Source organism: Lissotriton vulgaris, chromosome 1_1, assembly GCF_964263255.1.
Source record: "Lissotriton vulgaris chromosome 1_1, aLisVul1.2, whole genome shotgun sequence".
Lineage (NCBI taxonomy): Eukaryota > Metazoa > Chordata > Amphibia > Caudata > Salamandridae > Lissotriton > Lissotriton vulgaris.
In genome coordinates, this window is record NC_141685.1 from 1,744,485,951 (window position 1) to 1,744,503,701 (window position 17,751).

Sequence of the window (17,751 nt, forward strand, 5' to 3'; positions counted from 1 at the left end):
AGACAGTTCTCATTCATCCAGTTAGAGATTGCTAGCATTCCTGATGTAATCCGTTGTTTTGCTATTGTCAGGTCTTGGCCTAGAGTAAATATTAGCTGGGTATCATCAGCATATGGCATAATCTGAAAGCCAAAGTGCTCTGTAATCTTCGCTAACCGGGCCATATATATATATTAAACAAGGTGGGGCTCAAGCATGAGCCCTGCGGAACGCCCTTGTCCAAGCTCTTTTTACAGGAAGAGTATGAGCCCTGGATGACGGTTTGCCCTTTGTCTGTTAGGAAATGCTGAAGCCACTTTAATGCCATACCATGAATATTGATTTCCTGCAGCTGTTCCTTGATCCTTGAATGAGAGATGGTATCAAAGGCTTCAGAGAGGTCTAATAATATCAGTATAACTGGTATTCCTGCATCTACCCCCAGTCTCAGAGAGTCGGTCATGGCCAGAAGCGCCGTCTCTGTACTGTATCCAGGGCGAATGCCTGATTATGAGGGATCAAGAATGTAGTTGGACTCAAAATAGGATTCCAGATGTTTGTTTATTAGACCTTCAAGCTGTTTGCCCAGAAGAGGTAACAGAGATATTGGGTGATAATTGCCAAGAGATTGTTGATCCAGCATTGCTTTTTTAGTATAGGCCAAACACATGCTGCCTTTCTCGTGGAAGAAATTAGCCAAAGAATGACAGAGGTCCTTGGATTCCACAGGAGATTGGCTACATGCTTGTGGAGAAATGAAATCCTGAACTATCCTGAAAAGGACTTTGGGAGAGTTGTTGGCTCGTACGATTTGATTAATAATAAAAGAGCGCCTAGCTGATTTAATATTCTGATGGTATCAGGACAGCGCCTGTTTATATGTTTCCCTATCTTGAGGCTCTTTCCTTTTCGCGACAATCTCTCTAAGGTCTTATATTTAATTTTTTCTTGTTTTAGTTCTGGCGTAAACCATGGGGCTGACGGTCGATGATGAGCAAGACTGGATTTTAGAGGGGACGGTTTCGTCCAGGGCTGCCATAAAGGCAGTGTTAAAAAAATTCAATAATTCAGAGACCTCGTGGTTATCGTTTGGTAACTTAGGGTGAAAGACTTTACTAAAGACTTCAGGAGTAATTTTATGCCATGGCCTGTACACATCCCGTTGTGGTCTATTGTTTGTAATAGGCCCCCAAGAGTGAGGGGGCTGCACCTCAAAAGGGATTAAAAAAGATCGGTCCATGTGAGGGGGAGAGGAGTCTTACAGTCCAGTTGTTCTGTATTGGAGAAAATGAGGTCAAATATGTGACCAGCTGTATGTGTGGGGCCCTTTACTCTTTGGAAGAGTCCTACCTAGAGTTTCTAGGTCAGATAGAAGTTTCCTGACTTCCGGGTTGATATGCTCTTCCCCATGGAAGTTAAAATCGTCCAGAAGGCGAAATTTGTTGGAGGCTAAAACGTGCATGGCTATCTGTTCTTTCAGTAGCTGACTGAAATTAGTCTTGGGCCCGGGGGGGGGTGGGAGTGGTAAATCAGGGCTCCATTCCAGCTATCCGTAGCCGACACAATAATCTTAAAACTACCTAACTCCACAGAGTGCTTGGCCAGTGACCTGACGTTACAAAGAAGACATTTTAGGCCATGTTTGGGTGAAGAAAGTCAGGGTTCTTTGCCTAGTGGCCTCCCAGTCTCTAGCTCACTTTGAAACTGGCATTTATAACAGGCTACCGAGCCTTCCAGAATGTGAGGGTATTGGTTGATAGAGAAGTTGTGGTGGAGTGCTAGTATTTTTCTGTGCTCGCAGCAGATGTAGGGACTCTGCTGAGTAGTGAAGACGTTGGGGACTCTGAAAAAAATTTACCCCAGGAGATCCAGGGTTTCTGGCTCCTGGCGACGGACAGGCATGGACGGGCGCAGACGGACCTGCCTATGGCGCGCCCGCTCTGCGCGTCTGCTGCGCTTTAACATTAAATGCCATTTTGTACCTTTCTATGAACTAGAATCAGTCAATTGGTTGACAGTTACATATGAAGGGGGCTGGAAGACTTTCTGTACTTCTATCGGTTTACACAGTTCTTTCTGATATGTTGTCTAGGAGCTTAATTTTAATTCTGGCATTAGTCTCCTTTGAGTTTTTTTCCATGCTATTCATATTAGTATTTGCAACGTTTTACCATGTCACTCTCCCAAGAGTAGGAGCCATACCACACTGCTTAGATGAAAATAGGTCACCTTCAGATGTCCCAGCAGACTGCACATCCAAATCTACAGCTGTTGTCTGCCAGTCTTCAGAACTTATTTTTTCTTAAAGGAGTGTTCCTTTTACTAGTCAGACTGGGGCACTGTGCAGGGCCGTGAGTGCCTAATGCCAACTTTGTCTCCATATCTAGCTCTGAGTCTCTTTCCTGCAGAAAGACTGCAGTAATGTGCATCTGGGCTATAGATGTGGATTGTGTTTTCCTACAGAGTGTATGTCTCCCTTTAATAGGCTTAGATGTCTTTTGCAACAATCGGTTTCATAAACATGGATGCTGCAACCTAAAATTGTGAGAGACCACTGCTGCATATACAAGAGTGTCTACTCAGAGATGCAGGTTGTTCATATCAGTATCTCTGGTCACACACAACTCTCCATGATTCCAAAAGCCACAATGTTACCCTTTACACTATGTATGCCGATGCTATCTGGTCTGAAGGAACAATCCAGCAGCCTATGTCAGAGAAACATGATTCCACTTGAAGATATCCCAGCTCCTCCACAATGTATACAAAACAGGTATGTGGGCATAGATCAACTCCCACAGAGCAATACGACAACAACAATTTGGAGTACTAGTAAGATCGCCTTCAGTTCTAGAGTAACATTAACTCAATAAACATTGTTACTTCAATTTTTTCATCTATATTCACAATAACGAAGGACAAAAGCCAAGAGCTTGTTGCTCAGCATTCTGCCAGCCGATCAGGCTTCAGTATTCTAAGGGAAATGTTGGCCACCCCAAATATAGTGGAATATTATGAGCATTTAGACATAAATTATCTTCTGTTACACCCTTTCAAATGTCTTTTTTTTATGTCACTTCATCCAGTGAGTTAAGAATCCAATGGCTATTGGAATAAGAAACACTTCTAGAAAAGATATGGTAAATATTCCCATTGGCAGCTTTTTGATATCTAACAAGGTATTATCATATACGAGTCTTACTGGTGGAACATGGTGTATAAAACCCTGAGAAACCTTGAAATGAGTTAGTCTATGTTGATCATAACACAACATGCAAAGATTGCCACTGCAGTGAGACAAATGCTTCTGTGCATCTAGCCAGACCGTTAATAAGCTTTTGAAGCTATTTGACCATTCCACCCCAAAATGTGTTGTTGTCACTAGTTAAATCTTAGATTGGACATTATTTGAGTAGTAAGATACAAAAAGTAGCAAAACATCATTTCACATGATATATGCTGGTCATCTTCTTGGCTTTCCACTCTCCATACCTGAGTTTCACATCCCATTAGTTATAAAGTGTAGAATAAGGAACATTTTGCCCTGAATAACTGTTAATGTTCTTATGGAAACTTCTCCCTGCATTTGTCAGCATCGAAAAAGATTTCAGAAAATGTGCAAAAGTTGCGTATGTGGAAATTGTTACATTTGCTGGAATAGATGATCTTAGTAAATACAGACAATGAGAGGCTCAATGTTTTCCAAAAACCACAGTTGTATTACAAAGCGGCTACTTCTCAATGTAGTGTATTGGTGACAAGAAACAGACACTTTGAATTTTGATGGGAGAGAATATTGTATTTAACTACCTCCTGATTCAAAAACTGATTTCACCCCACCCTCGATTTTCGGTGATTAAGACAGGAGGGAAAGCTACTGTGCCAATGGTGAGGTTCAATCGTTACCATTGTAATAAATGCTGCAAAAATACTTCACAAAGTTGTTTACACAAGTCAGATATTTAATTCCTCGATATCAGTACTTCCCAGAAGAAAATGTTACTAAAAAGAGTCTAAATCCATAAATGTCAACTAAGCTGCCTCGGCTAGTGGGAATCATTTTCCAAAAATTGGAAATCTGAAACATCACCTATACAATGTTCAACTGTTTTCGAGGCTGTTTTCTCAAGATATAACTATTTGATTGTTTTCTGAATTACAAAATGATTCTTTCTTTGAACTATACTACCATGCAGGGCTCTCCTCACTTTTTCCAGCAATGCAAGAACACTTTTGTCTGACATTGATAGCGTATTATAGTGTTTCATGTGTATACCTGTCAGAACTGCTGATCCATTTTCAGTTATGCTACCCATATATTTATTCGAATATGACAGCCCAGACGAGCAGCAGCAGTGGTGTAAATGCTATAGATTCTCAAGAAGCAGATACATTGACTATGTAAAATGTAGTGGGCAACTTTATTTTGTACACAACAGTAAACATTTCATAGAAAAACCTCATTACATAAGCGATACATTGTTTTGAAATCGAAATTCAAATTGAAAATGCCCATACATTATAGTGCTGCATGGTTGTTTACAATATATTATATTGTTTAAATGCCACAGCCAGTGTCTTTCAATACACTTCTCTGCAAATGTAAGAATTCAAAATATTGTATTCACTTTTTAAATTTATAAACTTTCTATATTATTAGAAGGTCAAAATAAATGGAAATAAAATAGTTATTGTCCAAGTCAACATATAACACAACTTACCCAACATCAATGATCAATGACTCAGATGTAAAGCAAATCAGGTTTGTAATCCTTGTAAGGTACAATCTGAGGCACAATTTTAAAAGAAAAAGTTCAGCTGAAATTCATATTGTTGAAATATGGCACGAAAGTGGAATAGCAGCCTAAAAAGAAACTCTGCAATGTAAAGGAATCTGTATATATCAGCTCAGTGATATATATGAAGCTAATACACTTTAGACTGACACATTTTTATTCTTATTGGTAAATAGCTCGGAACTGAGTGTTGAAAAACATTATCCAGTTGTTAAGTTTCACCAGATGTAATTGGATTCGGGTGGATCTTGCCTTTCTTCTGTCTTTTTGGGTGAGGGCGTGTGCTGTCTGTGCTTGGTTACTGTTGGCCTCAGACCGTTGACGAAGCCGGTGCCGTACCCTGCAAAGAGAAGAAAAATCATTACACACTAAGTATATCAAACCAAATGCAAAACACTTCCATAAGTGCATATTTACAGCTCTTCCTTAGGTAATATGTAGTAACACTAAATGCTGCTTTTTTAATTGGTGCGTTATTTAGATTAGTGCAACACTGGTGACAATGCTTTGGGGCTCAGTTCATGAAAGTGCAAAATGATTGGGTGCCCGCTTAAGTAAGAGATTGATCCAATACTACATTTCGGAAATACTCAAAATGTTTTAGCATTTCCAAGCATTAACAGTTCAGAAGAGAAGTGAACAATGAATGACTATAGTTCCTTAGACAAAGGAGTGATTAAGCACCATAAAGAAACAATGGTACATCCTCTGCTATTCCAAAGTGTGGATGCATAAACGGCAATGTTTGTTCTACTGATGAGTTTACGTTGACTTTAGGGCTTGTAGTAGATACAATCAGCAAGTGAGTGGCAAAATCTGTCTGTCTTATTCTTCTACCTCCCTCAGTGCTTTATTTGTAAGGAATGAGTGCCGGGCCCAAAAATCTGCTCCGAAGCCAGCACTATTACATGAGCACACTGAATACCAAATCTTCATGTTCTGGAATCCACCTCATACCTCTTTAATCCACTTCCAGACAACTCCTACCCCTTTATTTAACTCCTGCAAGTTTCTGCCTTTTACCTGTGTGACGTTTTTCCTTCTTTCTTTTCTTCCTTTTCCTTCCCCTTTGTGTGTTTTTCTCTCTCTTGCTCTTGGTAAATGTCCGCTGAGGAAAAATAAGCACCAGACCCCAAAAACGAATGCCAATGAACCCCACCGGCTAAAATTAAGCACTCTCTTCCCCCAATGAACTGTCTCTCCATCCAGATGTGTCTCTCATCATTACAAGGTTGATACAATTCACAGTCTATCTATCTATCTATCTATCTATCTATCTATCTATCTATCTATCTATCTATCTATCTATCTATCTATCTATCTGTCGATCTATCTGTCTGTCTATGTATCCTCTCTCCCTAACTATATAAATATTGATAAATGTACTCTGCCTGTATCTAGGCAATCTATAGGTCCTCATTTGTGAGCTTTCTGTTTAGAGACATCGTCAATGCATATTCCTGCAAAGATAACATTGTCATGTTAGTTAATAATGTTAATATTGCAGAAAACATCAAGCCTAGTTTGTGACAACTTAACATTTGCATTACTATAACTTGTGGTTTTATTATAATCCTTTAAATGTAAGTTGTTTTTGAAAAGCATGGTTTTGATGTCAAGACTATTATTACACCAGTCCTTGAATTTTAAGACATAGACAATTCTGCATATCTTCTGTCAATATAGGTATTCCTTGACTTGCAAGAAAATAACTTAGCTATCCAAGGGCAGTTGAAACATAAAAATCTTTGCAGTCAACAACTGTTACCTAAAATAATGCCTTTTAATTGGACACCAAATTCCTGAGGGGTGTCGCTACTCTGCATGTTTACCATATTCCGAGATGCATTTATTACCTCTCCACCTCTACCCTTACTACCTTTACGTAAACATTTCCGTCACATCTTACACCTCATAAGGCAATTTTTTAAAAACATTTATTGACACAATGAACAATTAAACAGTGCAGTGCCTCATTATTTCAGGGACCATACATGGTGTCTCAAATGTTTATCAGAAGTTGTACATCTGCCATCTGAGGCAACAAGGTTTGTTTCGTGTGCCTTTACCTACATTTCTGTACAGGATCACATGTAGTACATAGTCCCCTCTCTTTGGTCTTTCAGTAACTGACATCTGACAATGATTCTTCTTGTGGGGGCTCACAAATATTACTTCGGAAGGCATTCCACTTGCCCCATACCCGCGTCCATATTTTGGCGCATCCCCGATCTACATAGACTGATTTTTCTGTTATCATTGCATTGTCCATATCTCGACACCACTGGCGATGAGTAGGAGTCTGTCTCGATCCCCAGTGCTGAGCTATATTTCGCTTTGCCAATGTCATCCCTAGCGTCGCCCAGTCTTGATTCGTGTGATTGAGGTCCCCAGGTTGCCAGATGTTAAGGAGGCATCTTTTAGGTTCTGGCGGAACCGATATTTCCAGTGGCCCATGAGGTTGTTTTCATAACCGCCTCCCAAAACGGTGTGTGATTTTTTGGCAGCCCAGATCACGTGCCTGATACGTCACATTGTCTTAGGCAGAGCAGTGTGTCCGCAGTGCCCAATTTATGCAAAAGTGTTCGGGTGTAGTATGTGTGGTGCAAAGTTTTTGATTGTATTAGTTTCAGTTTCTACGGGATCGCTACCTCTTTGGGGGACATAATTGCCTCCTGCCAGTCCGTTTCGTCCAGCGTTCCCAGCTCTGTCTTCCATCAGTCCTTAAGGGCTGCTGTTGGGTCCGGCTGATTGTTTATTATTTTACTGTAGATTTGGGAAATAGCTTTTTTACTTAAGTGGTCTGTCAGGATTAGGTGTGGGCGGAAAATCCGTTCCGCTCGCGGATTTTGCGGATTTTCGGGAAATCCGCAATCCGCGAGATTTGCGAATTTCCCGCAAAATCCGCAAATCCGCGAGCAGCGGATTTTGCTCGCGCTGCTCGCACTGTTAGCGTGAGTTCGCGCCCCGCGAATAAGTGCGAAATTGCAGAAATACGATCTTGGCAAAACTGAAAGTAACTACTTACCAGGTTCAAAAGTTCAGGCACATCATTAGTAGCCATTTCCTGTAGGGCTTCCTGAGGGGCCCCTCCAGAGTTCAGTTGCCAGTTGAAACTATTATGTGACCCTGCTCTGAACCTCAGAATAGTTACACATATGCCACAAAGGTCCTGAATTACAGCTAAGGGAGACAAGCAGGAGCCAGGCTGGAAGTTAAAATCCATTAATCAGCCCCTAATTCATTATTGTCAGTTGGGGCAGGGCAGGTGTTGTAACTAATTTTGCAACAATGAAAGCACTTAGCAAGTGCAAAAGATCACTAATCAGGGCGCACTAAGGAAGCAGGTGCCAGCTAAAAAAATATTCTGTGACACATTAATCAGCCCCAAATTAATTCAGGTCACTTGAGGCAGGGAAGGTGTGCTTTGCTTTGCCGAAAATAATGTACACTGGACAACCAGAGGGTGTAGTGATGAAACAGAGGGTGGCATGGGTGGGCCAGAGGGTGGCATGAGTAGTCAGAGAGTGGCAGTGGTGACAGAGAGTGGCAGTGATGAAGAAGAGTGTCCCAAACAGGCTGGACACGTAGAAACAACAAGTTCGCAAAACTTGCGACCCGACAGGTAAGTTCGCAAATTGCGAAATTGTAAAAACCCTCGCGAACTGGCAGAAACACGGGCGAACACAAAAAAAAAAAAAATCCGCAAATTCGCGGGAATTCGCGGATTTTGCGGATTGCGAATCCGCAAATCCGCAAAATTCGCGGATTGCCAATCCGCAAAATCCGCTCATGCTTAGTCAGGATCCTGTCCTCTAGTGGTGAGGCCTCTGGTAATTGTGTGCTGGATGGAATTACTCCCATGAGTGCATGTCTGATCTGCATGTATCGGAAGGTTTCCGTCTGTGCCAGACCATGAGTGGCCAGCGATTGGGCAAATGGGACAACCTCCCCTTTTTTCCATATATCTTCCACCCTTGAGATGCCTATCAGATCCCACTTTCTGAACCCCTTGGTATTTTGTCATTTAACCAGTCGTCGGGTTTCCCATAATGGCGTGGCCTGCGTTATGACTCCATCCTATCCCATCGTTCATTGTGCCTCAAACCAGACTCGAACGGTGTGTGCTGTTGGGCTTGGAAGCACCATCCTTCTAGTTTTATTGTATAGTGTTCCCATGATACCCTCTACTTCTAGGAGGTGTCTATCTATGCTGAATGCCAGTTCGTCGTGCAGTGCATGCATCCACTGATTTACTACAGTGAGTTGTGATGCCCAGTAATATGTTTTTATACTGGGGAGGGCAATGCCATCATCGTACCAGCCTCACTAGTTTATGCATGGCTATACGGGCAGACTTGCCGTTCCACAGCAAATTGGTGACTTTGACATTTATTGCTGCAAAGTATGTGGGGGAGACCAGGAACTGCATGTTCTGTAGGGCATATAAAAATCTGGGAAGCACCATCATCTTAAAGAGGGCTGCCCTCCCCAATAACTTGAGTGGCAGAGATTGTCAGTGCTTGACATCCCGGCTGAATCGTGCCAGAGGCTGTGCGAGGATCTCGGCGATAAAGCGCGCATTCTGATGTGTTATATATGTGCCTAGATATTCGAATCCATCAGCTACAATCTGCTTTGCAGTGACATGGGAGCCTTGGCGGCTGACCATGAAGTATATTAAGGAGTGATTTTGCCCAATTTACGGTGTAGCTGGAGACTCGCACATATGCCGCGCATATATCCAGTAGGCTATTAATAGAGCGTGCAGGGGATGCTAGATATAATAGTATATCATCTGCATATAGCGGAATGCGGTTTTCACAGCCCACTGCCCAATTCAAACTCCGGATGACCTGGTCCTGTCGTATTCATGCCGCCAATGGCTCCAATATCAACTCATAGAGGAGCAGTGACAGGGGGCAACCCTGTCTTGTCCCTCTACCCAGGGGGAAGTCCGCCGAGATGCGACCATTTACGACCACCTGTGCCATGTATAACAGCTGCACCCACGCACAGAATTTTGGGCCAAATCCCAGGTGGCGGTGTACCGCAAAAAGGAAGGGCCATTCGACAAAGTTGAACTCCATACGGGCATTTAGGGACAGTATGATCATGTCCTCCTTAATAGTATCCCTGCGCGCTATGACACTATGTAATCTTCGTAGATTAAGCGCTGTGTTGCGGTTCGGCATAAATCCGGATTGATCCGGGTGGATAAATGTTGTGAGATACGGTTGTAATCTCATGGCTAGTGCTTGAGCGAGTATTTTAGCTTCTGCATTTATCAAGGAGATCAGTCTGTAAGATACACATTCCTGCGGTGGTTTTTCCAGCTTGTATATTGCAACTATCGTGGCTAGGCGCTGACCCTTGGCAGTTCCCCCTTTTCCAAACTATCTTCGTACAAATTTAGCAGGTGTGGTATAAGCTGTGGTGCTGCCCTCTTGTAGAGTTCTACAGGTATGGCATTGGGCCCTAGAGCCTTGCCCGTATGCAATGCCCCTACTGCAAGCGCGAGTTCATCACAGGTCAGACCGGCCTCCAGAGCTTGTGCTGACTCCTGTGTTAACATGGCCATCTTTATGTCTTTGCTGAAGGCTAGATTCTCTTCTATTGTGGCTGTGGGCAGAGGTGTATACACCTGTTTGTAATGAATCGCTAATGTGTCTCCTACTTGTTGCGGATCTGTGGTTATAGGCCCAGTCTCCAATCGAAGCTGTGCCACCCACCTGCTCGCTTTTTCCTTCCTGTCCAGTCAAGCGAGAAGCTTGCCTGCTTTGTCACCTAGCTCATAAATAATGTGCTGCATACTGGTAAGTTTGCCTCTTCCCATGCATATGCCCTGTATTCCTGTTACATTAAGTGCAGCTTATATGCCGTAGTTTCATTGATGTCTGTCGCATGGTCAATTTCTGCCTGGGCTATGCCCTGTTTCAAGGTCTCAATTTGTTGCTGTTTGAGCTGTTTATGCCCTGTAATTAGTGAGATGGCCTGTCCCCGTAGCACCATTTTATATGCCTCCCACAGAGTCGTCTGAGACGAAATTGTGTATTCATTTTCCGCGAAATAATGCTCTGTTGCCTTGATTAGGCCTTTCCCAATCTGGCGGTTCTTAAGATAGCCTGGGTAGATAGAAAATATATGGTGTCGTCCCGTGGTGTATGATGTATACGTAATGAGTACCGGTGAGTGGTCTCAAATGCCCCTAAGAAGGTGTGAGATCTCTGTTACCATTTCTAATCCCATTGCCAATGTAAATATGTAATTGATCCTTGAAAGACTGTTATGTACGCCCGAGTGAAAGGTGTATTGCCGCTCTTGTGGGTGTCTGATGCGCCAGACGTCAGTGAGGCCTGGGGCCTCCGCAAATTCTATTAGTTTGAGGTTTGTGCTACTGGGATCTCTAGGGGGCTTTCTATCTATGGATGCATCCATTGTAGCATTGAACTCAGCCCCCATAATGAGTTTGCCCCGCGGGAGTGCCAGTAGGAGTTTTCTCAGGGCCGGGAAGGATGTCTAGTGCAGCGTCGGTGGGATGCAAATAGATACCAGGTTATAAGACCGCCCCTCCCATTGACAAGCTACTGCCGCAAATCGTCTAATGTCATCTGTCCAGGACCCTTTCAATATCAATGGGAAGCGTTTATTAATAAAAATCCCCTCACCTGAGAACAGAAGGTGAAGGCCGAGTGCACTGCCATTTTGTAGCCCCATCTATCCAGGGTCTTACATGCTGAGCCCACCAAGTGTGATTCTTGTATCAGCGCGACAGCCGGACCATTACACTTAATGTATTGAAGAACCAGTCCTGTTTTTATTTTGTCACTCAGATCATTTGCATTCCATGATATCACAGTGAGAGGGAGGTGTGACATCTCAGGGGTCGATAACTGTGTAGTTGGGTCGTCTGTCGGTGTGTCTACTCATCTCTCACACGCCATCCCATGGGTAGGAGTGAGGCGCGCCCTGCAATATGTACGTCATGTTGCTACCCTGCATGCCATTGATTATCACACTACGGTTCTGCACCATAACAAACAATAACCCATTAAATGTATCCCTACCCCCCCTCCCTGAACAGCGGACTTAGAACTACCCACTTCCCCAACTTAGGAGACTTATACTAGCGTGAGGGGGGAGAGCTACATTGCAATCTTCGCGAGCACCCCCCTTAAAAATCTCCTCAGTCTGCAGCGGCTGAATGTTCACATCAGAACAGCTTTGCTCCAGCAGCAACTGTCTCTGGTATCGGCGTGTATGATCTCCAGCATATTCCGTACGTACCAGCGCATTCCCAGCCACGCAGCACATTTTTGTCGATTCCTTACGGCCTTGCTAGTTAGTTTGTCTCCCATTAAGTCCCATGGTTCATGAGGCGTGATATAAGTCTGAGTTCTCAGCTGTGTTTAATTGTGAGCCTTCCAAAGTTCTGTCTCTCTTGATGTTGACGTCACCGATTTCGTGGGTTGGTGCTTCTGTTTCGGTCCTTACCTTCAGGGTCCAGTGGCAAGGTGCCATCCCTCAAGCCAGTCGTGGGCTTCCTCCAGGGTTGTGAAGAACCAGCATTTTCCTTCTGCCTCCACACTCAGCTTCGCCCGAAATAACATTGCATACTTAATTTCTCAATTGCGCAGCTCCTTCTTTACATCCAGAAAATTACGGCGCAGCTTGGTTACTGCCGCTGTGTAATCCTGGTAGAGGGTCACTGTGCTGTTATCCACACGTAGTGGGGGTGTAACTCCCGCTGCCTGTAGAATTGTATCCTTATCCCGGAAGTTGAATATACTTGCCAGTATGGGTTTGTGGGGGGGCCCGGTGGACCCTTTCCACCGAGAAGAAGCTGGACCGTCCACGTAGGTGCAGTTGAGTTTTGATGAGGTCTTCCACAAAGAGATCCAGTGCCGGCCCCTTGACGCTCTCCGGTACCCCGACCAGGCATATATTGTTGCATCTCCATCTGCCTTCCTGGTCGTCAAGCTTTTCCGTCATTTGTTTAGTTGCTAGTTCCAGTGGTTGCACCTGCCTCTGCAAAGCTGCGGTATCTGTGGAGAGAGTTGCTGAGGTACTTTCCACCTCTGCGATCCTTGCATTCATTTTCGATACATCGGCGCGAAGTAGTGTAATGTCTGTGGAGATTGTACTGATAGAGGATTGTACCTGGGTCCGGGTGGTCATTATGTCCTTATGTCCTGCAGAGTGATTTTTTTATGTTTTTCAAACTGTGGGCCGCCACCACTGTCCGCAAGAAAAGTCAGTGTATCCGGCTGTTCCTTGTAGAATGCATATTTATCCAGCTTGTTACTTTGCACTGTACGTTGGCCTCTGCCACCCATGGCGTCGCAGCAGGTTGCTGGGGGAGGGAGTTTCCTCCACGCGCAGCCTTTCGGGTTTCCTGTGTCCTGTCCGCAACTCTTCATCAGCTAATACTGCCACACGTGCTTCGTTCCAGCCCTGATGAGTGGTTTGTGCTGTGTCTTCGTGCCACGTTGTTATCGTCAATCAGGCAGAAAGTGTTGCATGAGTTTATTGGGCACTGCAGTAGTGTTAGCGCCTCCTTGTTCTATCACTGGTCAAGCAAGGCAGTTGGTATCCCGCGCAGGTGTTATGGAGGCAACTACCCCCGTGGTCTAGTGAAGAGTAGGGGTTACAAGCAGGCCCCAAACCCTGGCCAACAGAGTATCCTGTACCACAATAGGATGTTCCAGCCAAGAGGACACGATTAAACGGCTGTGGGGCGCGCTGTTCTGATGAAATCAGCTCCAGAAATCCATTTGCTGCAGCGCCTGCACGGGCGGACCCCTCCTCTTCACAGGTCTGCACCGCCACCACTGCAACAGACGTGGAGTACCTGAGACTGGCGTCTCCCGTGCGTGGCAGACAATTGGGGTTGTAATGGCGACACGAGGGGCCCCCGCTGGACGAGTAGTCGCTCCAGGGATTGCGCGTAAGGCCGCGCTTTGTCAGTGGCTAGGGCCACAATGAGAGGCCTCGGTCCGGGCTCCAATACAGTGTTCGTGCTCTGCTTACTCCATTTTTTCCTGGGTCTGCTGTTCTTCGACCCTTGCGGTGGCCAGCGGGGCTTATCTCGTTGTGAGCAGTGCAGCCGTATTCGCTCCTGGATCTTGATATTATCTGTGGGGGGTCGGGCGAATCTCCCCCTCACCACGGGTGGCGCCCGATGTACGCAAGGCCCCGAGTTACTTTCTCTTTGTGGGCTGCGGTGCCGCCCCTCGTTGTCAGTCGCAGCATTTAGCTCGCAGTGAGTTAAAACTCTGAGCATCCGTGCCCTGATCGTTCCGGAGTAGCCTCCATTGTTCAGATTTGGTACAGCCGCCGGATTAGTAGTAGGATTATGCGGGGAGAACACAGTCAATCGCGGAGCTCTCTAAGGCTGCGGCCATTTTCATTGGCTGCGAGCCATGCCCCTCATAAGGCCATTTTTAATATAAATTTTACCATCAGCTTAACACATCCTGGTATATTTACCTGTTTAATAATGCTGAACCCTAGCCCTAACACTATCTATTAAGAATAATATTATTTCCGGTATTAATTTGCCATTTAATTTTATTATTGTCCATTAAGATAAAATAAAATAAATAATGTAACGCTACCCTACTTTTAACCTATATTGATATGTAATTATATTAATAACTTCATGTCATTTAATTAAATTCAACTAAGGGCCTGATTACCATGTCGGTCGGAAAATAAACCGCCCGACTCCTTGATGGATTCAGTTCCCACCGACTCGTGGTCAACGGTTCTGTCAGACCGATTATGATGCCTCTGAACACCTTTCGGAAGGACTCCCATTGACTTCAATGGGAGCCTGTGTTCCAACCGACAACACATGCTCATGGTGCCTGCCACACTGTGCCTAGTTTTACAGGAGGGTACCTTGGGTATCACCTCGACCTCAAACCATAGGTTTTAGAATGAAGGGGACCCTGCTAGGGGCCCCCAAAGTCAGTTTTCGACAGCCTTTTTGTTTCAGACAGACCGAGTCGGAAAGGGTGTCAGAATCCGACATCGTAATCAGTCGGTCGGAAATGCTGTCCAGAAAGCTGTATGAATTGTCTCCGACCGACTCGGATTCTCAGAGTGTCAGTCGGAACCGATACGGAATGACCGAATGGTTTCCCTTCCGACAGCGAGCATTGCAATCGGTCGGTCAGAATTGTTTCTGACCGAGTCAGTCGGAATGGTTCCGACACGGTCTAGGAGAATCTAACTGTCGATCGGAGGCTTTCCGACTGACACCGCAATCAGGCCCTAAATGTTTTTACAATCATTTGTCTTGCCCCTAACCATGACACTATTACTCAACAGTGTAATATTTTAGTATTTTTAATTATTTAAACTGATTTAAATCTAACAATTAATACAAATAAGGGACACTTACTCTAAATATAATGCCAACCATAGCAATAACCAGTGTTAAGTTTTTAAATGTTGAAATTAAAAACAAAATACATTTTTTTAACAATTATGGTACCCTTATCATAACAGAATTCCAATCTACTATAACACTGAACATAATTTCTTTTTAATTATATTTAATTACCTGCAATACATTTTTCTTCTAATTTGATAATGTGATTTCTCTTATCCTAATGCTAGATCTATCCATAACTCATATCCTAATCTTAACCTAAACCCACAATCCAATAATGTTAAAAATGTTAAATATGTCTCAATACAACGAATTATAATTCATTTAATGTATTTCATTTCATTTTTTACAATATGATACATTTACCGTAAGTCTGAAATTAATCCTAGCTCAAAAAGCCATCAGTGGTAATATGTCATTAGAGAAGGATTCTGCACAAATGAAAGAAAGGTTTTGCCAGTAAATATAAGAGTCACAAGAGACTATGATACTTTGAAACAGTAATGGTTAAGTATTTGAGATAAAAAGAAACATGTGACACTGAAGTTAGTTATGTCAAACCAATACTTGCTTCATGGAAATGAACTACAAAGAGCAAAAGGAGCACTAATTGGAAAAACTACAATTGAAGTGGTAAAAAGTAAAACAAGGAAGACTGAAGCGTTGACATGATAAGCATAGGGCCCTCACATTATTAAATACCTCTTTCTAACAGGCATAGAAAGTACACGTACATAATTCTTAGACATGTCCAGTATCTGTAATATTGACTTTAAAGACAAATAAAGTTAAACGGGTCACATTAAATGTAAATTGGTTCAATTTGTGGTCAAATTTAAATTGTAGTGGTTAAATACTAAATTTAAATTGGAATATTATATTAATTTGAGAGGATTATTTTCTATGCTTCAGTCATTTTGAAAATTACATTTCAAAATGTTCCAGTGGGGGGCTGGGCCATTCTCTCATTTGTAGTTGTTTTACGTCCAATAGCCTGGACAGTGCTGTGAAATTGGGAGCACCACGGCACTGATGAAGAGAGTGTGAAGTACAGCAAGTACCACATGTAGCACTAATTTAAACATTGCAGATAATCACTGGAGTTCACACCATCTAAGTCACTGATTTCAGTTGATAATTCTAGCTTTGTAATAAAAAGGTCCATTATAACTAGGGCTCCCGGTTTTATGGTATTTATTTTGTATTGACCAATGAGTGTTAAAACTGCTTGTCGTAGCTCCAATTTATTAAAACTTAGACATCATACTTCTTCAAACAATTTGCAATGATGACCACGGAAGGATACACACATACATATATCTCTTACTAAGCATTGAGCTCAAGGCCAACACTTCTACCCCGTATGAAGTCAAGGTTGTGCAACTGTTAAGCAACAAGTCTATAATATGTCAAAGACTTCAGGAAAGAGCAAAATAATACCAATTATTTGTTGAGGGAGGAGCCGACAGGGAAATATGTAACATTGTCACACTAATGAGATTATCATTTATCTGGAGAGAATGTATATCACAGACTGACCATTCCTGCCAGAGACTGTCGAGAATACATTTTATTTAGATGCAGGTTTCTTGAATACATTTTCCCAAAGGATGCACACACACAAGAAATCCACATTGTTATTTTATTTTTAAAACGTTTATTAATATGCTAAGTCCCAGTTTTAGTTCAGAGTATATGACTAAGTGTAATTGCAGATGTAGACATTGTGGTTATCAAAATGAAGGCACTACATGTAAAATCAATAAAATCGGTAACACATTTATATGATGGGTTGGAAATGGATGAAATCAATGATTGTAATCACTTCTCCTCTAAACCAAGGCTGGGCAAGGTTAATAGTTATCTTGGACTCTCACCAGCTGCATGTTAATCAAGCCTAGTGAAAATACCTCATAGATTCCTTGACCAGTATGGTCCAACCATACAGGACCGGGTCAGGATACTGTTAGTGAGGGAATGTGAAGTGATGAGTGTGTCCTCTATTGCATTAAAACCTCTAATAAACTTTGGACAAAACCATGAATGTGAGCTGATGTTTAGTGGTAATACTTAGGGCACGCTAAACGCAATCATTATCTGTCAAGCCAGGTCAGTTTGTAACAACTGTGGGCGAGGGAAAGAGGCAGTGATGCACCATGGCTGTAGACCACAGTAAAATCTATAAATAACATTAAATGTAATGTTTAGACTGTTAACATAATAAAAACAGTCAATGTTATAGTCTGCATTGATTTCTTTTGTATTTGATCAGGAAAAGCTGCAGGAACACTTCAGTGTCAGCCACGTTCTAATCTCAATTAATTCCCAGCGTCCTTTGACCTAAAGCTGGTTCCAATCAGAGCACAGCTCGCAGATGGCGGGATCTCTGATTGGACCCTACTGTCGAGGAAAGGTCGATTACAAGGAGAAGAAAATAAAGTTGGCACAATATTGTGCTTGTTGTTGGTTCTTTAGATCTCAAGACTAGTTTTACAGCAATCCATAATTAAGGACACATTTTGTCAAAAGAGCAACTTCTGTTTTGAAGGCAATATCTGTCTGCCGTGTTAGAGTTTA

At 43.0% G+C, this 17,751-nt stretch overlaps 1 protein-coding gene across 1 annotated transcript in view; it reads right to left on the reverse strand.

Annotated features, from left to right (window-relative positions):
- Positions 1-4,381: 4,381 nt before the first annotated feature.
- Positions 4,382-17,751, reverse strand: part of WIF1 (Wnt inhibitory factor 1) — a 289,485-nt gene continuing 276,115 nt past the window's right edge. The window contains exon 9 of the mRNA XM_086919031.1: positions 4,382-5,115. Coding sequence (XP_086775157.1) covers positions 4,994-5,115 — 122 coding nt within the window. The 3' untranslated portion in view covers positions 4,382-4,993. The remainder of the gene's footprint in view (positions 5,116-17,751) is intronic.